Genomic DNA, 22,972 nt, shown 5'->3' on the forward strand with positions numbered 1-22,972 from the left:
AAATGCTAGCATAGCAGCAGTTAGCATGGGTCGTCGTCACCTGTGTGACCACAAACCACCACATAATATAGATTATATGAACCAAAACGTTTCAGATACAGTCCAGGATCTGGAGATTGCCATCTACTATTTAGGCGACTAATGAAAAAAAAAGATCTGATGTTCTTTTGTGAATCGCTGATAACCACGAAAAACTGCTGCCTAAAATATTCGCTGTCTACGCCTACAAATGGAAGCAGGGTATTAGCCAGGAATGAGTATTGTGGGCATGCAGAAAAAATATTTGGGAGTGCAATTTTTGTACGTGTGTCTTTAGGCCGTGCTACACATTTTTGGCCGTGCAGTTTCAAAACTGACCATGCAAATCACGGCTGCACGGCTCGCTGGCTAATACTTTGAATGGAAGTCTCTACTACAAACAAATCAACGTTTGCGCAAGGGTATTATTGCAGTAGCGTGCAGTTCCAATCCAACTAAATTCGGCACGCGACGCGTTTATCTGTCACACGCACTGTGTCCTGTGACGCTCACCTCTGAAACACCTTGTTAGCGTGAGCTGGACCAGACGTCTCTGCTGTGGTCGTCGACGTGGTGATCCTCACTGATGGCCTTCACGACGAACCACTCTATGATGAGGCTGCGAAGCACGACTACAGCTCTCAGGGTCTACCCAACGTGATCTACACACAGCAAACACTCCCACCATCATCTCAAATTCAGCAGAGACAGGAACTAGTTTTTGAGGCAAGCCAGTTAACAACTCGCAAAGTATCCAGTGCTTTATAATACAATATATATATATATATATATATACATATATAGTTAGCACTTGCAATGGCATAAGGCGAATGAATATCTGGAGAACTTGCATACCCGAGAAGGCTTATATTTCAACATGGCATTTCAGTGCTGTATTTGGCAGCCTGCACACTAACATTGGCTAAGTAGTTCACAATTCATCTGTTACGTACACAAAGGTACCATTCATGATAATATAAATACATGTGTACACATGTATGCACGCACTCAGGTTATCATTTTCACACCTTCAATATAGCAGAGGATCCCATAGGCCTAATAAGTTGAACTGTCATCTCTTGTGGAAGAGAAGTGCAAGACTTGAGACCAGACTATCACATTACTGAATAAAAACAGTGTTTTTTTATAAACATTCCTGTGTATTCAAACAAGAACTAATAAACATGAATCAATGCTACAATGCTTTGTGTACTAACTATGGTTTTCAGGAAGGTTTATATATCTATGCATTACTCGAATATTTTCAGGAAAATATACTTGCATGTTGACTAATCTTCATTCACCTCTCCCCAAACCTCAAATAATACCAAGTAGGTTCCTAAATTTATGCATAACAACAACAAGAGCCAAGCTATACTGGTTTTACCCTAATATAAAGTGTGTGAGTGATATCTACATCACTTCTAAATACTTTATTCTCATACTCAATCCTGTTCACGCTAATGGAAATGCACCAACGTTCACTTACTGCGTGTGGCACCTGCATGTATGGTTGGACCAGGCCTGCGCAGCCGCTTCGTTGCAATGCTGGACATAGTTGTGGAGCGTTTCAGTGTATTGGAACTTAAGATAGATGAAGGCAACTCCTGCATATTCGTGCAGCTGAAATGGATTATATTTACACACGGAACTGAAGCCTCTTATGGAGATAAGTAAGGAGGCAGACGTCACATACCCGCGATTTTGTAGAAATATGAAAAATACACCTGACAAATGTAAGTTACTAGGACAAAACTATCTTTTCTGCATAATTTTACCCAAAATGTATACTATTTCTAGTAAATGTAAAAGTAAAGCATTTCCGTGTCAATACTCGAGTCACAAAATTGTGTCTGGCCCTCTTAACATTTTCTCAGATCATGGCCATAGTGAATTTTCTAGTATAGCAACCAAAACGATATTGCTATTTTCATTCAATATATTTCAAAATAAAATGTGAATGTAAAATAAAAAATGTTAGTCAATAATAACATTTTTAGCAACAAAGAGATGGGAACACAGTAGCAGCACCATTCGGTGACAACTGTGACACAATAATTTAGGAAGACAATTGTCTTTCTGAATAAGCCAAATACCACATAATATGTGATTCGTGAATGCTCCATTCTACACATGTATGTATAATTTATATTCTAAACATCTACAGAAAGATCCCTCCAAGTTCATGAATCCAGCCTTATCCGACCACTTGTAGGTGTGAAGGAGTTGTCCATAAGAGGAGCACGGTCATGCACTGGGTCCTGGTTGAGTAGTCCTGTATTGCAATGACATCTGTGGGCCTCGCTCTGGCGCAGATCATTTGAAAATTGTGAGATATCGCTGTGAAGCAAAGTATTATGAACATTACTTCATGTGTCTCCTACCTAAACCGGTGTGTAATTAGTTCAATATATTGATTACCCTAATTATAATTAGCTCAATATGTGATTACGACCTTGTTAATATTAAAGGCTCACAATGCGCATCCAAACGCTAATTTCTCCAGTACTAGACTGGCAAATACCTTCGTGGCATGCATACTCACACTACCTTATGACAAAATAAACTCTAGTTCCTCCATTTCATTGCGCGCTGTCTTTATAAAGATATTTGAAAATATACCTCCAATGTTGTTCAAATTCTCCGATGTTGTTGACAGTTTCCCAATCCCAAGCAACCGTGCAGCGCGTGCTTGCGCGTACAGCAGTACGGGTGTAGCAAAGATAAAAACATGTGACGTCACGTCACCACTTCGAGGCTATATTGTTTGGCAAACAGCCGGCGTTTGCGCCAGAATGCCAGTTTTCTCACTCTTTCTTGTGAGTTTTAAGCAAACTTGCAGTGAAATGAGAGCAACTAGAGTTTATTTTGTCATAAGGTAGTGTGATTATGCATGACACGAAGTATTTGCTAGTCTAGTACTGGAGAAATTAGCGTTTGGATGCGCATTGTGAGCCTTTAACATTTGAGTTTTTAACATATGTAGCCTGTCAGATCAAAACATGGCGTAGGACTTCAATTTTCATTCTAAGTTAGTGATTTTTCACCTAAAAGTAGTAGAAAGCCGATTTTTTTTGTCATAAATACCTTTAGTATTTATCCATGTTCGATGTTACATCAATAAAACTGGCCAAAAGTGTGTCTTTATGTGTTTATTAATGTTATTTTATGTGTTTATTTACCTTAACTGTAAGCTACCATTTTCGTACTTCATACAGTGGATGGTTATTATGTCTGGTACGTTCATGCAAAAATTCATGTGTCTAGCTCAATGGGAATATGTTTTTTTAGATTTTTGTCCAAATGAAGGCCAAATGAAAACAAACTTTAACTTTATGACCTAATTACTCTGAACTTTGTTTTCCAAAATCGGCCCGATTCCAACTACTCAAATGCTCATGACTTCCGAACCATGTGACCTAGGAAGAAGATATTGGTGTCAAAATAACCAGAATTGAATGGTCTTTCTGGTAAAACTACTAACTCATAATGTCCGAATTGAGTCCTACGGCATGTTTTGATCTGACAGGCTACATATAATAGAAATTTGCATAGAACATGGACTTTATTTCAGTTTTGCCACTATACCTGTTAAACATGTTAAAACTATACATTATAATATTTGCCATTGCTATGTTCATATTTACCAATCTGGGCTTTGTTTGCAAATATGGTGGTGTTTCACTATTTGTGTACACGTATATAAATACGTAACCCAACAGAGAAGGGTCTACAGGGCACGTATCTATTTAATCTAAAAAATAAACCTGTATCTTTGAACCTATATGAACTGAAAATATGCAAGGAACCTAGAGTCATATATCTCCTTAAAAACACAAAGCTATAAAAATAATCTGCTATGTACAGATAAAAAATGTAAGCAGAACTAATTTTGAATCAGCTGTATAAGCCTATCACTTAGGGCAGCTCAAGGATAGAGAGCATGGTCCCCAATAAAATCCGACAAATATCCAAAAAAGCGACATGTATATATATATTGTGCGTGCGTGCGTGCGTGCGTGTGTGTGAAAGACAGAGCGAGAGAGCGAGAGAGGACGGATGAAATGATAGACGGCAGCAGTGCATATATTGTATATTTACGGCAATCAGCAGAGCGTCCCGTTGCGCAATCATGCGTGTACGCAAGTTGCGCGATCACTGTGTGAGTGGATGTCCGGATGCGTAGCCTGGAGACTAGGCGACCGGTTCCGGACGCGTAGCCACTGCGATAATTATATGCTCTGGTATTAGTACTATTACTAATACTATTAGTATTACTTAGTATTAGTAATGATGCTCCATACTCAGTATCACTATCAGTATCAGTATCAGCACTGTATCACTATCAGTTTCAACAGAGCACGTATGATATCCGTGCTCTGGAATCAATTATCATACTCGAGTCATAGTCATACGCCTACACTGCTCAATCCTAGTTTGTGCCGCGTTTGGGCCTACAGGCACTTGGAGCGTTTCAATAAAATATAATGCTAAATAAATACAAAATCTATTTACTACCAAAGTCTTAATGTTTCTCTACTCTCTTTCACCTATTATTGCCGGAAATTTCCTGTAAATGCTGTCAAAATGCTCATCTGTAACACACGCTGGCTGCCGCACGCTAGCTGAGCACTGCACACTGACACATAAATATATTTATGTGTCAGTGTGCAGCAGCTAGCATGTGGCTGCCAGCATGTGTTGCATGTGAGCATTTAGACGGCATTTGCAGGAAATTGTCAGCAATAATAGGTGAAAGAGAGTAGAGAAACATTAAGACTTTGGTAGTATTAGTAAATAGATTTCGTATTTATTTAGCATTATATTTTATTGAAACGCTCCAAGTGCCTGTGCACCGGCCCTTATTTTCGCAAATGTGCTAAGCTAAGCCAGGGACACTGGCGTGCTAAACTAAGATTTGGCTACCCTGACACTGTTAGTGTTACTCCTACTCTTAGAGGCTATAATTATTTTCTCTCTATTTTGACTCTATTATTAATAGTAATAATTATATATGAATGTATATATAATATAATGACTTGATGATATTTTGTGTGGGTATCTTTAATGTTGCCAGATTTGTCAGACGTTTTGAGCAATTATGATGTTCTACACCAATCGCAAATATCACACATCATAGTGAAAAGAGGCACCAAGGGAAAAGGTGACCACGTAAAGGAACTTAAATTTTCCGGACTTGGAAGGTAACAAAGCATTAATTGTGACATGATCACAGTGTCAGAGGTTTACTCATAAACTAATTAGCTTCCAGAAATGATTATTATACAATTGAGTGTGTTCTACTGTAATGCCAATATGTGCAGTGACTACTAGTTTGTCTACACATTTTTTTCTAGACACGTATGCATGCATGAATGCATGCAGGTACACGTGTATGCAGCAGCAGAACATTGAAGACACATGCCACATGCCCGTGTGTGTAAAATAATTCATTAATTGGTGATCAACATTTATACATGATTAAACTTTTAATTTTTCCAGACATTTCACATTGTCATTAAAACCAACAGTGGGGTTATTATCGCCCCAGTTCAAAGCATATGTTGTGGATGGGTACGGCAACAAAGAAGCTGTTCCTGTTGATCCAGAGATTTTCTTTTCGGGTGTTGTCACAGGTAAACACAATTGATAATAATGACTTGCTGCTAAGTCTTTGCTGTTGCACTTTAATGTGATTGTCTCAGGTGTGCTCATGTGCTCAGGTGTGTGTGTGAGGTAAAACTGTTCTTTTTTGAGCATTTTGGTCATGTCAGTATTTACACCCATTAATTCTTTGCCATTTGATGCATAAATTACATTCTGTCTTTGTTGTATGCTATGAGGTAATCAAATATTAAATAAACATAAAATATGCCATCGTAGTATATTAATGAAAAGCAAGATAATATTAGCAGGAATATAATGAATATTACAGTACTGGTGTCAGGTTTTGAAATAGATGTATGTTAAATAAAGACAGAAACAATAGAATACAAAGCTGCATGGCTCCAGACTTGCAGATATGTATATCTAAAACAACATAGAAATTAGATTACATTAAAATTCCTACATTTTTATGCCAATAATATAGGTGAGAAAACATCTAGTGTGCAAGCCTATGTGGACGATGACAACCTGTTGACTGCCACCATAGCAACACCTGATGACACATATCACATCGAGGTACCACAAGTCAATTGACTGAGATACTTGTAAACCTACTCATTGCATTGAAGTTTTTGTCACGTTGGTAATGAAACTGTGCTAAGCGAAATGTCATTAGATATTACAGATGAGAAAAAATGTGTATGTATTACATTTCGAATTGCTTGATTTTGTCAGCCGATGTGGCAGTATGCTCCTGAAGGAGGAAATGACTCGATGGTCATGTACAAGGGATCTGATGTCAAAAGAATTCAGAAGCACCACTCACATGACAGGTAATTTCATAGTGGTATCAATTATACATATGTTTCATGGCTGTTACTCTGCATAGGCATTATGCTCTTATTGACTTATTTTCTATTCATATACATAAATAAGCAGACATTTTTATAGTTTTTCAGCAGTACCTGCATCCTTAATCAAATTTCAAACGTGTGTTTAGTTTCTGTGGGTACGTGACACCACCCCCAGGAGTTATTGTGGACAACAAAATTGATGATGAGGAGCACAAGAAGTCAAAGAAAGGGAAAAATCAGGGATTCTCAAAGGAAAATGACATTGCAGACAAACACAGCCGAGTGAAGCGCCAACAGCAAAGCAGTCATTCCGATGGAAGGACACGTTGTTCTCTGTTCCTCGTTGCTGACTATAAATTCTTTAGTGAAATGGGACAGGGTAACAGATTGAATACGATTAATTACCTAGTAAGTTTGATTACATTGTGTGGTAGACATTGAGAACAAGATAGTAAGCATTGTGCACTTATAGTCACTAAATTAAAAGTTTTAAGTTTCATAGCAGATTGCTAACATCATTTGTAATGGCAAAGACACTGTTATAAATGGGTGTCATAAACCTTTGAGAGTCAGCTTTGAGAAAGCCCCCTGTCAGGAGGCGAAACGTCAGCTGTACGTTTTCAATCTTCACGGTTAAGTAACAATGAACCCAGTTAAATCTATTAGTCTACCAACCGAATAAACTTATTTAACGAGTCATAAACTTTGTTTTGTATAGATTGGTTTAATCCATGTGGTCAATGAGATATACCTATCTACTACGTGGGAGAAGAACATCACAAACATGGCGTTTGTTGTGAGAGATATTCTCGTACACAAAGAGGCACAGAAGAATCTAGCCGTTGGCGATGAACATTACAATATGGACAAAAGTGGATGGGATGTAAAGAACCTGCTAACGGTGTGTAGTCAGACTTCATTAGTCACAGATGTTCACCTCTAGTGCAGTAGCTATATTAGTATAATTAGTTGTACATAGTAAAGTAACTAAATTTCTTCTTTCTGTTGTTGCTGGTGACGTTTATTTATTTGTTGTTTGTTTGCATGCTATAATCCTACCATATATCTTAAGAACATTGTAGGAAGTAACCTTTGCTCCCTCAGGCTTTCAGCAGAGGTAACTACAGATCATATTGCCTCGCTCACTTGTTCACGCATCAGAAGTTTGCTGGTGGAGTTCTAGGTCTGGCTTATGTCGGGTCACCCCGTCAGCACACTGTTGGTGGCATTTGTACACCTGGTAGGTTAGGATAAATGTTTGTAAAATATAGATTAACGTGTAAAAGATGTATCCTTATGTCTTTCTTGTGCCAATTTAAATCACTTGCAGCTTGATGTTTTATGTGCATTTAAGTATGCCCTAAAAGGGTAAAGTTACAAAATGTGTTCTCCACATCAGCATAAAATACAAGCAAGCATTGAAAAACCATTTGAATATTTGTTGTGTATTAAGAGTTCCAGCAGGCTGTTTTTCTGTCCCTGCAGAATACTATTCGGATGGAGTTTTATGGCTGAACACCGGGCTCAGCAGCTCTCTCAACTATGCCAATAGAAAGGTTGTGAAAAAAGAAGCAAATATTGTGACTGCTCATGGTAAGGAATTACTGCCCAACACTGCAGCACCTTCTTATTGCCCTGGTTTATCTGCATTTGATTTGACACAATCTAATGTAAATTACATTTTTATGTTGTTCGTGGAACTTTCTGAGCTTCAGGCAATAAGTTTCAGAGAAAGTAGCTAACAGCATGTTAGAAAATTCAGTTTAAGAAAATGAAAGAGAATATTAATTAGATTCACGGTATTATATGGCTTCTTGGAGATTTATTGATGGGTAGATACTACATGAGGTGGCACTACAGGTAATACTACTTATGTGAGAAAGAACAGTTACACAATGAAAATACTCTTAAGAGATTATGTATAAACAATGCTGTTGTCTTACCATCAGAACTTGGTCATAACTGGGGCAGTGAGCACGATCCAGACACTGACGAATGTGCGAATCCTGACGGTGGATCTTACATAATGTACACCTACTCCGTCAGTGGTTACTACAACAACAATGACAACTTCTCTCCATGTAGCAAACGCTCCGTCGGTATGGTGCTGCAAGCAAAGGCATCGAAATGCTTTACAGGTGTGTCTTGCTATGGTTGTACATGTAGTGTAACAAGGCAGAGTGGGACTGTAAACTCGAACCAAGCTTAGAAATTGTGTTTATTTTGCAACAAAATTTATATCGACCTATCAATATAGAGCATTATGGATTGGACTTGATGACTCAAGGGCCTTTTCTGTCCCAAGGCATTCCATGATATTTTTACTTTCCACTATAATAATGTAGACCTCTATCTAAAAATTGCTATAGTTAAGCTAAGCTATTTGTGAGAATTATTAATTAAATCTTGATTATAATTCAATCAGTAGTGAGACAACATTCATTTCATGACATCTTTCAGTAATGTGCCGACCTGTTTACTTTTTACAGAACAATAATAATTGGCGATGATAACGTTTTGAGCAGTATATACGATAATTATACTTGCTGATTTTTTAGAGCCAACAACAGCATTTTGTGGCAATTTTTTGGTGGAGGAAGGAGAAGAGTGTGATGCAGGCTTGATAGAATCTGGTGAGGAGGACCCATGCTGTACCCACAACTGCGAACTCAAGTCAGAATGCAGGTATTTGTCACGTCAAGTGTCAAGTTACGTATTCTACCCGAATGAGTTTATCTCAGCATGGATTGGTTCTGATGTAATTTTGAAAAATGACAAAATTCTACCCATATAATTTACAACTGCATCTGTGAAACAAACCGTGTGACATGTAATATCTACACTCTGATTTCAGTGACAAAAACTCCCCATGCTGTGATGGATGTAGCTTTGCGAATAAGGGGTTCGAGTGCCGAAAGGCAAGCCAACTTGATGCACTGTGTGAGAAAGATGCAGAATGCACGGGCACATCTGCAGAGTGTCCTAAGGGCAGTCCTGTTGAGAATGTGAAGAACGTTTCCTGCCTTGACTCCGGAACATGTATTGACGGGATTTGCGTCCCATATTGTGAAGTGCGTGAGATGTTTTCCTGCGTGTGTGATGGAGGTAAATGCGAATGTTTCTAATGGGTGCACAGCTCATGAAACTCACTTTGCCATGCATTCTTGGTGCATGAAAGGCTATGAAAATAGTTGCGTTCTAAATCTTCTGATTCTAAATGTCCCGATATACTCTTAATGTCTGTATGCAAAGTATCCAGATTTTACAGTTTTTTTCTGCTGTTCACACAGTATTGTGTACTTTCAGCCATTTTAGAAGATCTTAAAATAATTTCTATATACATGCTGTACATATGTATATGTCATTGTTGCCATTGGCTGCGAAATAATGATGTACAACCACCAATGTTTATCTTAGGTGACGGATGCAAACGTTGTTGTCGTAGTGCCACAAGAAACTGCACCAAATACACAAATCAAGATAATCCATTTGGCATTCAGTTGGATGAAGGCCAGCCATGTCATCTTGGCATATGCAGTGATGAGGTAATGTGAAATTATAGGATGTTATACCACCTAATGTATGCCGCTAATGCATTATAATGATAACGTTTTTTAGCTTGCTGCTATAAATCTTTCCAATACGAGTTCTAGTCAAATGATCCCCACGGAAATACCAGTATGCTCAGATATTGCCTCAAGTGGCAAAACTGCATTCAATAATCGGCATCGATTACTTTAGGGTATATGTGAGAAGACACAGCAAGATGCAGTTCAGCGATTTTGGAACATTATCGAAGACATCGATATTAACTACATATGTAAGTTGAGTTTAAGCACGTTCTCTTCCTAAACACTTAGATAATTTTTTGCCACCCACATATGGGCAAAATATAACCACCATCTGCCACATTGTTGGTTACATTGTAGTGACTACTATTTGTGTAGTCTTCTATCTGTTAAACTTACTATTGCGAGATTTTTGCTCAGAAAAACTAAATATAGCTGAATATAGTCTCACCTGACAGTGGAAATATCGCTGAGAGGGTCTATGTCCGCCAGGGTACTATCAGAGGGTACCCTGGGTACGGTTCGATATATCGGATTGTACCCTTGTACTATCTAATATGCCGGACCGTACCTCGCCTACTCCACTAAGGAGTCTAGGGAGTCGCCTATGCCTACTCCCTAACCCTAACCATATCAGATAGTTACCATGCAGGGTACGGACCGATATATCGAACCGTACCCAGGGTACCCTCCGATAGTACCCTGGGGGACATAGACCCTATGAGCGAAAATATCACTGATTTAACCAACATTAAAAACACTAAGATTTTATGCAGTTATAGCATAGAAAAATGGATTTGACCAGATCATACCAGCAATAAATTTTATCGTGTCCCTACTCACAAAATCACAAATGGCGCCTTCAAACCAAGTGCATAATTAAAACAAAAGGGCGTGCAATTCTGTGTGGTAAATATTATTGAGTTTTTATGTCAATAATTCAGAGCACTTTCTGTCATTGTCATTCCAGTGTTACTATCTGACTGGTAATCCACAAGCTTCTCTAATAACAGACTTTACACGTCATTAGTACTACACTCCTGTTACGCTAGTATGAACGTCTGTGTTTACACTCTGACCCGATTTCTGTGGTGCGACTATGCATTACTGCACCGTGATAGTTGTCTCGCGCTACCGCGAGAAAGTCCGAGAGATGGCAACGGTAAACATAAACAGAACGCAAAATTGTAATCGTGCATGATTTGGTAAATACGAAGGTTCTAAGACATTTTATCGTTACTCTAGACAATTGCTGTTACTCCAGCAATAACGGTAGGTATCATGAAAGTGGGGAAAACACTGGAAATTTCTCGCAATAGTTACTTTAACTTTGTTGAAAGTCAGTGTTGACAAATATTTCACTTGATACTGATGTGCATTACAATGGATGATGCAGAATCTGTCTAATATGTGGTGTCAAATGTTTCAGTGGAATTCATCCATGACAATATAGTGGGAACAGTCATCATTCTCTCGCTAATCGTCTGGATACCAGCCAGTTGCATCGTGAACTACGTTGACAATAAAAGGCGCGAGAAGGAAGAAGAGGAAATGACGTGGAGAAAACCTGATGTAAGTTTTATCCACAAGGCCTGCGTAAATTACGACACACCATCACATATCCCCATGGCGCAAATCAATGAGGAGTCTGAGAAAGACATGGCAGCATTTAGGATTAATAACTGCTCGCTTGCCACCGACATAGCTGTGAGCAGTCTCACAAGCCACGCTAACTACCAGAAAGACCAAGATGAGGTTTCCTCGCCTAATAAAGTGAATAACCCAGATCTGCTAAGTGATTCAATGTTCAGAGGTGATGACAGCGCTGCGATGGCTGGCCATGATGGTTCCGGTGGACCAGCTGAGCTGTTGACCGATTCTGGTAAATCAGCCCCCTGTGACACTTGCACTGAAGGCGAGATGAAAAATGATGCTGTTAAAGACAATAATAATAACCTAGTATATTCATGTATCGCAGATGATGCTGGCGCTGTGAAGGTATTGGATAATGGATGTAGTAGTATGATTGAGGCAACTGCCATCGAGCGTGACAACAGAGGGAGATCCAAAGAGGGAGATGGCCGTAGAAAGGTTTCCAGCAAACCGAATTACTTTAATTTTGATTTTCAGTATAGTGACAGAATACAGGGGCAAGTATACTACCCTTGACACACGGATTCTTTGACATAAGGCACTTTTACCTAGTATAGGTAGTGCTGTACTTGGTTTGACAGTCACCATTTCATTAGATCCCACGACGTCCACGTAAATGTTGCTTTGCGGCGTATTTTTTTTCCAAATAAAATGACTTATCGCAAAATTATCTCTGTTTAATTCTGTTGGCTAGTGGCAGAATGCAAGTAGACCAGCAGACATGGAAAACGTATAGTTATTTGATCTTAAACAGGACGATCTTTCAGACATATCACGTGCTTGACTTGCTGCGAAGTCACCACGTGTTGTTCGAGATTAAATGTTGAGAGCAAAGAGTGCGTTCGATAATTAGCAGAAAACAGGAATTGTTATTTGGTCAATCAATGTATGTATCAATCGAATCCAATCAATGTATTTTTATCAAAGTTTCTTTTATTAGAAAAGTAAACACGAATAAACGATTTCCCCTAATATGCCATGTTTATAAATTGCATTGGAGGTGGTTACAATGCCCTAAATGCAGTCTCTCGTACTTGGTGCTGCTCCCACTGACGTGGAATTGCTCGTGTTCAGTAGTTGTTATCCAACCGAACAACCTGAAAAAAATGAAGACAAACCATAGTGCCAAACTGCCAACCATAACAAACGACGTAGACCACAAGGAAACGATCGGGGTGAAGGTGTCGTAAAAATATAATTAAACTGTGGAGTGTTCAAGGACATTGAAACGATTACTACTCTTATTATTACAATAAATAGCTACTTTACTGCATGCTATACATATGTGAACTCGGATTACTCTGGCAAGACTACACTTGATACTTTCTGTATTGGTGCATCAATTAATATGGCATGTCATGTGGTAAATTGAATTAGCAGTCAATCATATGTATAGCCATGCATCACAGAAGTATAATCTGTATTTTGGGTGCAAAAGAAGTTTAGTAAACAATGCATTAGTCCTTGCAATTGTATATAATGCCATCTACAATTAATGTACATGAATAATGCTGAATCGCATAGGAATATAATGGCATCAGGGGAGACATCCTAATTAATTATATAATTTGTAATTGGTACATAGAAAGTCACCGATTAATGGTTTTTACAATGCCTGGAAAGCATTACATGACAACGTTCTCTGTGAGTTATTATCAGGTGTTTGCCTGTTGAACATGTTGAAATAGAAATAAAGTTGTTATAGCATATTTAATATTTAGCCTTCTAGTGAAAAGATCTATTTGTCCCCCTGGTAGTCACCTGACATTGTTTAACATACGACACCTGCTTGTCTATTGCAGAACACAAATCTGATTCGGGATTATGATGCAAGTCGAATACGAAATTTTGGGACGCGTACGGTGAGGTCGATGCGAGGAAACAACAGTGCACAGCCTTCAGCTGCCCCACCATTTACTAACATAGTGGAACCATCTGTGGACTATTAAGTTACACTCAACCTTAGATGGCTTCTACTGCCTATGTACTACTTAGCTGACCTCTACGTGAAATTGTGTTATGATACAATGTACGTTGGAGAGGTGTCATTATCACTGTGCAACTTATAAGAATCTCGTATTGTACCGTTGCGTGTAGGTTGAAGTATTGTGATACCAATGATATAGGAATCTTTTTAGTTTTAAAACAAATTGTGATTTAGACTCAATTTCTAAGTAAGTTATATCACACTTTTTTTATCAGTTTTTCGACCTGAATGTCCTGTGATTAGATTATAAAATGTGATGGGTGATTAGACTATAAAAAATATAAAAATGAAATCATTGGAACGTTTGAACGTTCATTATTCATATTTCATGCATTTTTCTTTTGGCAGCAAATCAGTTCTGCGGTTTCTAGCTGTGTGACATTAATTGAAGCCACATGTTTTTATATGGCTTGCTACTAAGCATAGACAAATAGCTATATGATCGTGCAATATCAAGAATTCCATATATTACAAATATATTATTTATATGAGAATGCTATGCCTTTTTTCTCTTTCTGTATTCTAGATATATCACACATACCATAATAACATGTGTAATGTTTTTTTTATAATACAAGAATACTGAATATACAACTCAGCGAATTGAAATTGAAAGATTCATCAAGTAAATTAAATTTAAATTTTATAAAATGCTTTGATGCCTTTTAGAAGTCATCCAGAATTCAAAGTATATAATACTTTATAGTAGTATACTAATACAAGCAAATATACTTGCCAGTTTCTAAACTCTAGTGTGTCACGTTTTTAGCGTCTTCTTGAATCGCAGATACTGTTAAAAGTAATGATAACTTATCATAGGCATATAGGCCAGTTAATAACAAAATTACAATGAACAACATTTCCTAATACTAATAATTCCAACCTACAGTGATAGGTTATTTACAGAAGCTTCATTATCAGTAATTAACACTAATTATATTAACACGTAAGCTACTGGCTTCATTTGAAGACAACTGGGTATATCACTTGCACTGTACTAATCACAACGAGTGCGGGAAACCGTATGTCATGTAACTATTTTTTATGTTATACTGTGTCCCAAATCAGGGGAATATAAACATGACCCTTTAACATAGTCAAATCTGGCATGAAGCTTAGAACAAAGCTTACACAAGCAGACGGTAGGATAGAAAAAAATCTTCCGCAGGCAGAATTCGCGAAATGGAAATTAAATGCAGTCACACTGCAAAACATAATTTTAAACTAGGTGCAGAACAGGAGAACAGAAACCTATTGCAGACACACTACAGGCGACAGGAGAATGCAATGTTTTTTCATGCAGTTTGCAAGAGAAAGAATATTAAAGTGCAAGATTCGTTGGGAGAACAAGTCATTGCCAGCAGGTCTCAGGGTTAGATAGAACATAAAGGTAAGTGGACAGCAGTAAAGTAGAAAGGCAAGCTGGCAGAAAAAAACTATTTGTCCAAACCTTTTTCCTACTCTGTATTGCTTGTTCAAGCCATACTAACTCCATCTCAATGTTCCTTCTAAGAGAAATCAGGGAGTCCTGGTCTGCCAAACTTGTGAGGTCAATTGCAAGATCATCATCTGTTCCACTGCAGGATAGCTCTACGTGAAAAGTACATTTAAACGTTTTAATAGAACTGTGTAATTAATTCACATTTGATTTAATGATGTATGCTTGTGGTTAATGATGTCCTATTTAATTTGTCTCAACTGTTAAACAGTTATGCTCAGCAACATTATTTTTTTAATATCTCAATTAATCATTAAACAATATAGTCGGTTTCTCTGCTCACAGCTAGTTTACGTATGTAAAATCAGGGATATACCTTTCACCTCATGATGACCATTTATATCTATAGAGTCTACATGTCCCAGGGTTGAATCATGAAGACCAAAGACAGTGTGCATCTCACCCAAAGGCTCTAGTGTATGTCCATCAACAATTGCTGGGAAGTCTGTCCCTGTAGCATCCTTGCTCCCTAATATTATACTGTCAAGTGACGCACTTGTAGATTTCTCGTGTATAATACTGCTGATGTGAACTTTCTTGACATCACATTGAATGTCAGAAATTTCTGGGTTGCATTCTGTGCTAAGCTCTTCACAAACACATGCTTGGACTTCCTTATGCACCATGCGCCGAGCACTATCAACATTTACCGGCACAGAAGTTTGAAGTTCTTGCTGATGGTTTTCAAACGTGTGTAGGTGACTAGACGCTCCACATCCATCGTTGTCAGCTTCGAAGTCATTGCACTCACACACAGCGAGTTGATCTTCAAGTTCTACATGCAGAGTTGATGAACAGACACCACTTGCAAATTTTGGGAAGCATGGAGAGCTAGTCGGCCAGCACACGGTGCTGGAGGAATTCAATTCTATCTCCCTGAAGGTTTCTTCAAACAATCGCCTACTTTCCTGCATTCGCTGGCGTACAAGTCTTCCTCGAAATGCTGCCTGTTAGAACAAAATCGTTTAAAAAAATTAGACATGAAAACGTATATTTAGGTATATATATCATGTTAACATAGCAAAAATGAGCAAATTCAGCATCTACAAACTTTTGCTGGCCATCAAGCGCCACCAAGCAGTAGGTACCGATAGGATGCAGGTGTTCCCAGTAATGGGGGATTGTCACTGAAACAGCGGTTCCTTCCATCCCAGGTTCACAACTCTACTGTCCAACCTTTTGCTGTAATATTGTGTAATAGACAGAATACACGATTCAGCAATATTTCAGTGAGCCCTCGAAGCCTACAGCTGTGCAAGGAAATCTGGCTAACGAAGTTCAACCAGAGAGACCGGGTACAAGGTGACATTGCGCAATAGATGCGTTGTTCCCCGACCGCCGAGAGCGGTTAAGCCGCGCACTTCCGCGGGACTGGGCGCACGCGACCGCGGTGTGTTGTATATAGCATCTCGCGCTGCCCGCTATACGAATTCGCGCGCCGAATCCGTATAGCGGGAAGCGTAACATCGCGCAGTTTTCGTCACACACCGGCTCGGCTATAGCGGCCTTGGGTGGGGGCATTTGCTGCTGCTGCTGCAGAGCCGCGCTGCGCGGCAGGGGCGAGTTTTGGTTGCTGCTGCTACTTTGCCAGTATCTACTTAGCTACGTGTAAAAACTGGCACGGCCACGCCACCACGTGCTCACAGTATTCGCTCGCCACGCCAGCGCAGGTGCTCGCACGACGTGCCGTCGCCACGGGCAGCGCGAGGTCAATAGGTTGGTAAAACCTCGCACGTACGCAGTCAGGCGCCGGCACGGCGTCAGCACTTTCGGAGATAGCATCTAGGCCCCGCCACCCCACGTGGAGCGCCGTACGACACTTCGTAAAAAGCTCTGTGATAGACATAACTCTATACTCGGCAGTAGCGCCCGTCATCGCGTAGCGGCCAATGAGCGAGCGCGTCATCGCTGATTGACAGCATTTCTGGAATTTTCTTGTAGGAGCCACTACGTCTTAGCCATGAGGCGCGCCACTCCAAAAAAAGTTTAGGGACCGTTTGGAGATGGCCTCAAGCCGTCCATCCCGAAATGTCGGTTGGATTGCGCCCAGTTTTCGCGGAGTGCGTTTTCAGACCCCTGTCTAAGGTATCTGTCTAAGTGGACAAAAAGGGGGCGGCGTATTCGCTGTTGGGGCGCGGCTTTGCCGCGAGCTGTGCGCTGCGCGCAAAAACCGGGGCCGCAAGTCCGTCCAGTAGGATGCCATCACAATCACTAACAGACTGAGTAGATGAAGAGATTCAAATTAATAATCCATTGGATTGCTTTAGAAAACATCATCAGTGCAAAAAAATTGCATTTTCTCTGAGACCAGAATAAATTGGAATCAAGAAAACAAACAAGAAACACCTTACGGGGTTGTAAGGTGTTTCTTGTTTGTTTTCTTGATTCCAATTTATTCTGGTCGTAGTAATAGCTCGTCAACCTCAAAATATTCCTACAGTGCAATATCAGTAGGCGCTGTCCTGCAGTTGATGAGCTATGCTATGAACCACTCTTGTTCTACATATTGTTAAATATACTTATCTGTCAGGAATCATCAAGCAAAGCTAACAAATACCACATAGAAATGATCCAGCGACAATGTGCATACTTCTAGCAACAGCACATCTTGTCAGAAATAGAATCTCTTGGGTGAAACTGGAGAGAAGAAGCATAATTAAAGGAGAGCTACTATACCAGATAACTTACAGGGTTCATAGTAGTAAGACACATGTTGAAATAAGGACTTATAAGACTCTTTCTGGAAGCCGAAATAATACTTTTTTACGCGATTTCTGATAGATCACCGACTATTAAAGTACACTAATAATATCAAGAGCATATAAGGAAGGAGAGCGTACAATGGTAAAATGCTGAAACCATGTTGCAGTATTAGTCGAATTAATAAACTTTCCCTGTGTTATTTTGACGATTCTTTGCAGTATTATTGATCAGCTGTCCTACCTTGTTCATATAAAACAAACCGCATGTCCCTACAATGCACATACGCTGAGATAATGAGTGGTGAAAATCTGGTATTTTCGCTGAACACCGACTAGACATTAGTCAATACTGCGACCCTCTCTCGAAGTGTGGCCAGTGTGTTGCTTCCGGTCGCCGCTGTGTAGCGCCATAGTGGCGCTGACTCACGTCATACTACCAGAGTTTACTATACATCTAGCATGAGGTGGGCGTGAGGTGGGCACAGGTGGGGGTCATCACTATGGCAATCAATAACAAACGTCATTCATTCCATTTGTCAATCATTGACGGAAACACGCGAGGTTTACCGAAGTTATAACACTTCGAGAGACAGTCACAGTAACTGACTGATCTCGAGTCAGTTTTCGGCAAAAATACCAGATTTTCACCGCTCATTATCTCAGCGTATGGGCATCGTAAGGACATGCGGTTTGTTTTATATGAACAAGGTAGGACAGCTGATCAATAATACTGCAAAGAATCGTCAAAATAACACAAGGAAAGTTTATTAATTCGACTAACACTGCAACATGGTTTCACCATTTTACCGTTGTACGCTCTCCTTCTTTATATGCTCTTGATAATATTTATATAAAGCCGTTTCACCGAAATTCAACACAGAAAATGTTGAAAAATGGTCCTTTGGCAAAAAATAAAGACTATTAAGTACTTTTCTAAGATTTCACTAAAAACAAGTACTAATAAGGGCCCTTATTTTATTTTTGGCAAAATAAGTACTTATAAGACTTTGGAAGACCCGCTACGAACCCTGTTACTGCTATGTCGAAGTTACCACAAACTGTCCCATATCAGCTTCAGCATCGATCCAAGGAACCCAGCACTGATTCTTCCAGCCCTGCTCACGTGTGAAAAGCTACTACTATCAGTATCAGAGCTTCATTTCATACAGTGGAACCGATATCCGTACTACACTGAAGATATCACACAACAGACCGAATTAGATTGTCTATATTTTTAAAATATTTAACTTGAGAAACTTGTGCTTAGCACTGGACCCAGCCATTCACACCAACTAGCTGTCAATACTTGCTGAACCTGCCTATCTAACTGTGACCATCTACAAGGGTGTCATGTTCTCAGTTAGCTCTACCTGTGTAGCCCCTTTGCTCTCATCACAGGTAGCATGTGCAGTAGGTATTCCAAGTGAGATGGTTTATATAATAATTGTTCCTAAACCTGCGATGTTGCTGTGCTGGGAATGCTGTTTCAAGATTGCTATGCAGATAATTTCATCTTGAGTTAGGCATTTGGTACTCATAAAGATCAGGGGTAAAAATAAGGAGACAAAAAGAGATGGTCCACACTCCACAGGACCATCTAGTTTGAAATTTAGATGGTCCTCCTAAATTTCAAATTGTTCTCTAAAAGTAATGCGGCGTGCAAGCGTAAGAAAGAGATTTTACATGGTGATAAAATGGTTTAATTATTCACCTACAATGAATGTATCAAATGATACAATAATTGTTTATTCACTTTTTATATTGGAACAGAGAAACTTTAAAGAAAATTACCGTAAAATGGGACCAAAATATTGACTTTGAAAATCTGATGGTCCTACTGATTATTTGATAGCCATTATAATTAATATATATAGAGTATATATAACTCTATATATATTCATTATAATGGCAACACAGCACACTCGCAGCGGTGAGTGCGGGAGCGTTCTGCATTAGTTTTTGTGAAAGAAAGTTGATATACAGTCACACAACAGTGGAAGTGTAATTGAGAGGTCATATTTGTGAACGTGCGTTCATATTATTTTCAGTTTTAACTTACTAATTCTAGCTGTCCCAAGTGCCTGTGGCTGTGCGCACACACGCACATACTGCGACACACATAATATATGTTATGTGTGCTGTAGACTACAGCCTGAGTACAGCACTACAGCACACAGACTACACTACATCATAGTCGGTGGTAGACAGTCACAGTGTCAGTAACTGTGACAGTGTGCACGGACTACTGTAGTACTGTACAGTGTAGGCTAGATACAATAATGTAACCCTCACCCAGGATAGGTTCCTATAGGTTTGGGTTACATTATTGCATCTAAATTAAGTGTAGGCTAGCTCTAGTACTATAGCCCGCGTACAGTTGCTGCAGGCAAATGGCAACTGCGGCAACGAGGCCTGCGGCAACTGTACACGGGCTATAGTACTAGAGCTAAGTGTAGGCTAGATACAATAATGTAACCCAAACCCAGGATAGGTTCCTGGGTTTGGGTTACATTATTGTATCTAAGTGTAGGCTAGCTCCAAGAAACGGTCTTTGCTACTATGCTAGGGTTAGGGGACCCTCAATGTGTATATATTGACGTTAGTCACACAGCCTGGTCGGGTTAAGTGTAGCTGTAGGCTAGCCACAAGTTCCTTAACACTACCTCCTACCTACCACCTACCTACAAGGTCCTTAACACGTTCCTTAACAAGTTCGCTTAACACTACGTGGCGAGAGGACAGTCGAGAGGCCGTGTAACAGTCGGAGAGCCTGGTCGGTTTAGCCGTAGGCCTACTGTGTAACATGCGTTAGTGACAGCTGCGACTAGGGGCAGCGCTTCTCCCAAGTCCGAAAGGCGCCGAATTATTTAACTTGATTTTTTTTTGAATTTCAATTAGGGGGATAGGGTTAGGGTTAGGATTACTATTAGGGTTAGGATTAGGATTAGGGTTAGGATTAGGATTAGGGTTAGGGTTAGGGTTAAGGTTAATTAACTGATTTCTATATCCACAACTTATTTATACTAATAATGCGCCATCTAGCGGATCACTATCTTTCCTCTGAGACCTATGAATGAATGAATGAATGACCTACTATTTCGGACTTGGGAGACGCGCTGCCCCTAGAGGCATTCGTTAGTGACTACCAAAGATCGTATAGTGCCGGAGGCACAAGATAAACCACTCTCCAATATTAGCGTAGTAGGTCATGGGTCGCCACAACCACCATTTTAGGAAGCAAGTTCACACGAAGTTCCCGGATGTTGCTGTATCTGCTACTGTGCAACTGTCTGCTGTGTGCTGTCAGCTCAGCTTACTGTTCTGCTGTAAATTGCTCGAATCATCAGTGTAAGCCCGACCTGTCTTTCTTCAGGTTCCCCAAGAATACGGAAAGGTGAGAAAACATTCTTTTTTGTCGAATCCATCGTGAAAGAGTTGTTCAATCTCGTTGAAACATGAGTATCGCAGTGGCAGTGCAGTGGCTCTCTTATTCTTGTTGTTTGTGTATACACAGGGCGTACGTGGCGGTGTTGTGTGTTGCAGATGAGCATTTAAACGGCATTTACAGCAAGTTATCGACAATAATAGGCAAAATAGAGTAGAGAACATTAATACTTTGAATAGTAGATACATTTAGTGTTTATTTACCATTATTTGTTTGAGACGGTCCAATGAAGTGCCTGTGCACTGTACCACTGTCGGACACTACACCACTGCACTTAGTCCGAGATTCCTCTGACCAATGCCCACACCGACGATTTTGGTGGTTTTGGTGTGGTGGTGTGGAACTAACCCACACCAAAACCACCAAAATCGTCGGTGTGGGCATTGGTCAGAGGAATCTCGGACTACACTGCACTGTGTACATACTAACATAGTAACATCCGATTATGAATCATTGTTAGATTTTTGTACACTTGAATGAGAGATTTGATACAGCTATTGCCAGTATTGGCATAAAAATATTATCTATTAGGCCTACATTATATTATAATATATATAATATATGTGTTAACCATGGTTATCCATATTATTTCTATGTATCAAACAGACGCGGAGCGGGTTTTGCTTCCCAAAATGGCGGACGTGCCGCTCCATTACGTACTACACGTCATTGCACGTGATTTCGCATGAGTGGTTTATCTTGTGCCTCCGGCACTATACGATCTTTGGTGACTACTGACAAGTACTAGTAGTACTAGTAGTGGGTGCAAAGTTGCGTTTGTACCATAGCATGACGAGCAGTTATTCAACTTTTCATCTCAGACGCAGACGACCGTAATAGTAATACTAATAGAGCATTAAACACATAATAGTGTCGATTTTGTTTACATTTGAAAAAGACGCTGCAATAACTGGAATATATCTTTCGACAGGTGGCGCAACACGGACAATAACAGAACAGCGGTAGTTCTCAGGTTTACATGTTGCAGTTGCACCAGCATGTCGAAATCTATGTAGAAATAACATTAGCAATGTAAAGATAACCTACTATCTCTAAAGATACTAAGCTAGGTATAGTGACAAAGCATGCAGCCAACTGAAGGGTCGCTTCTGACATAGCCACCTAGTTGTTAACATGGATAATATATGTGAAGACGATATGATGATGATACCAGACCAGAAATATGAATGTAAGTTAGGCCCTACTCAGACGTCGACTGACCAGGTTGTACTGGCAGTGGCACTGGGCGCAAATCCACTTTAGGCACCTTATGTATCACGAACTTACGAAGTGATGCACAAATTTCTGTGTATCATCAACTGATGCACAGACTTTTCGTATATCAAGGAATGATGCAAAAACCCTAACCCTAACCCTAACCCTAACCCTAACCCTAAGTCATAAAGTATAACCTTACTCCTTAGGTATCACGAAGTGTGTTATGGTTAGGGTTAGAGTTGGGCTTAGGGTTAGGGTTAGGGTTTTTGCATCATTCCTTGATATACGGAAATTCTGTGCATCAGTTGATGATACACAGAAATCTGTGCATTACTTCGTGATACCTAAGGCTAAGGTGCCTAAAGTGGATTTGCACCCCCATTTTCTCTATCCTTGGGCCCATTGTTTTTGTAGGTACCGA

General features: G+C 39.7%; 3 protein-coding genes across 8 annotated transcripts in view; 2 read left to right on the forward strand and 1 right to left on the reverse strand.

Annotated features, from left to right (window-relative positions):
• The window catches only part of LOC106809547 (ADAM 17-like protease), a 24,661-nt gene extending 10,479 nt beyond the window's left edge, over positions 1-14,182 (forward strand). The window contains exons 2-16 of the mRNA XM_014812652.1: positions 5,096-5,222; positions 5,521-5,654; positions 6,110-6,201; positions 6,361-6,458; positions 6,626-6,887; positions 7,198-7,380; positions 7,584-7,719; positions 7,965-8,072; positions 8,429-8,617; positions 9,038-9,164; positions 9,334-9,584; positions 9,897-10,024; positions 10,221-10,299; positions 11,478-11,620; positions 13,504-14,182. Of these exons, the coding sequence (XP_014668138.1) occupies positions 5,096-5,222; positions 5,521-5,654; positions 6,110-6,201; positions 6,361-6,458; positions 6,626-6,887; positions 7,198-7,380; positions 7,584-7,719; positions 7,965-8,072; positions 8,429-8,617; positions 9,038-9,164; positions 9,334-9,584; positions 9,897-10,024; positions 10,221-10,299; positions 11,478-11,620; positions 13,504-13,650 (2,204 nt within the window). The 3' untranslated portion in view covers positions 13,651-14,182. The remainder of the gene's footprint in view (positions 1-5,095; positions 5,223-5,520; positions 5,655-6,109; positions 6,202-6,360; positions 6,459-6,625; positions 6,888-7,197; positions 7,381-7,583; positions 7,720-7,964; positions 8,073-8,428; positions 8,618-9,037; positions 9,165-9,333; positions 9,585-9,896; positions 10,025-10,220; positions 10,300-11,477; positions 11,621-13,503) is intronic.
• On the reverse strand, positions 12,615-22,381 carry LOC106809606. 6 transcript variants are annotated; one of them, XM_014812756.1, is made up of 5 exons: positions 22,221-22,381; positions 15,590-16,133; positions 15,139-15,278; positions 14,425-14,478; positions 12,615-12,798 (listed from the first exon to the last, which is right to left on the reverse strand). In XM_014812756.1, the coding sequence occupies exons 1-4, from the start codon at positions 22,356-22,358 to the stop codon at positions 14,446-14,448; spliced, it is 855 nt and encodes a 284-aa protein (XP_014668242.1). In that variant the 5' UTR covers positions 22,359-22,381; the 3' UTR covers positions 12,615-12,798; positions 14,425-14,445. The 6 variants fall into 6 exon arrangements, with proteins under 6 accessions (XP_014668242.1, XP_014668232.1, XP_014668250.1 ...); XM_014812746.1 differs by having other exon boundaries at positions 15,503-16,133; XM_014812764.1 differs by having other exon boundaries at positions 15,503-16,133; positions 22,117-22,224.
• LOC106809655 (protein archease-like) overlaps positions 22,377-22,972 on the forward strand; it is a 14,286-nt gene continuing 13,690 nt past the window's right edge. The window contains exon 1 of the mRNA XM_014812822.1: positions 22,377-22,522. Coding sequence (XP_014668308.1) covers positions 22,468-22,522 — 55 coding nt within the window. The 5' untranslated portion in view covers positions 22,377-22,467. The remainder of the gene's footprint in view (positions 22,523-22,972) is intronic.

The sequence above is a fragment of the Priapulus caudatus genome, unplaced genomic scaffold, assembly GCF_000485595.1.
Source record: "Priapulus caudatus unplaced genomic scaffold, Priapulus_caudatus-5.0.1 Scaffold15, whole genome shotgun sequence".
Taxonomy (NCBI): Eukaryota; Metazoa; Priapulida; class Priapulimorpha; order Priapulimorphida; family Priapulidae; genus Priapulus; species Priapulus caudatus.

Excerpts from the sequence above, each read along its gene's own strand:
- LOC106809606 (XM_014812746.1), bottom strand. The coding sequence starts at position 22,358 with ATGTTATTTCTACATAGATTTCGACATGCTGGTGCAACTGCAACATGT. Across the intron at positions 15,279-15,502 it reads TGGTCATCATGAGGTGAAAG|AGCTATCCTGCAGTGGAACA; the intron begins GTATATCCCTGA and ends CTTTTCACGTAG. Across the intron at positions 14,479-15,138 it reads CAATACAGAGTAGGAAAAAG|TATCTGCGATTCAAGAAGAC; the intron begins GTTTGGACAAAT and ends TACTTTTAACAG.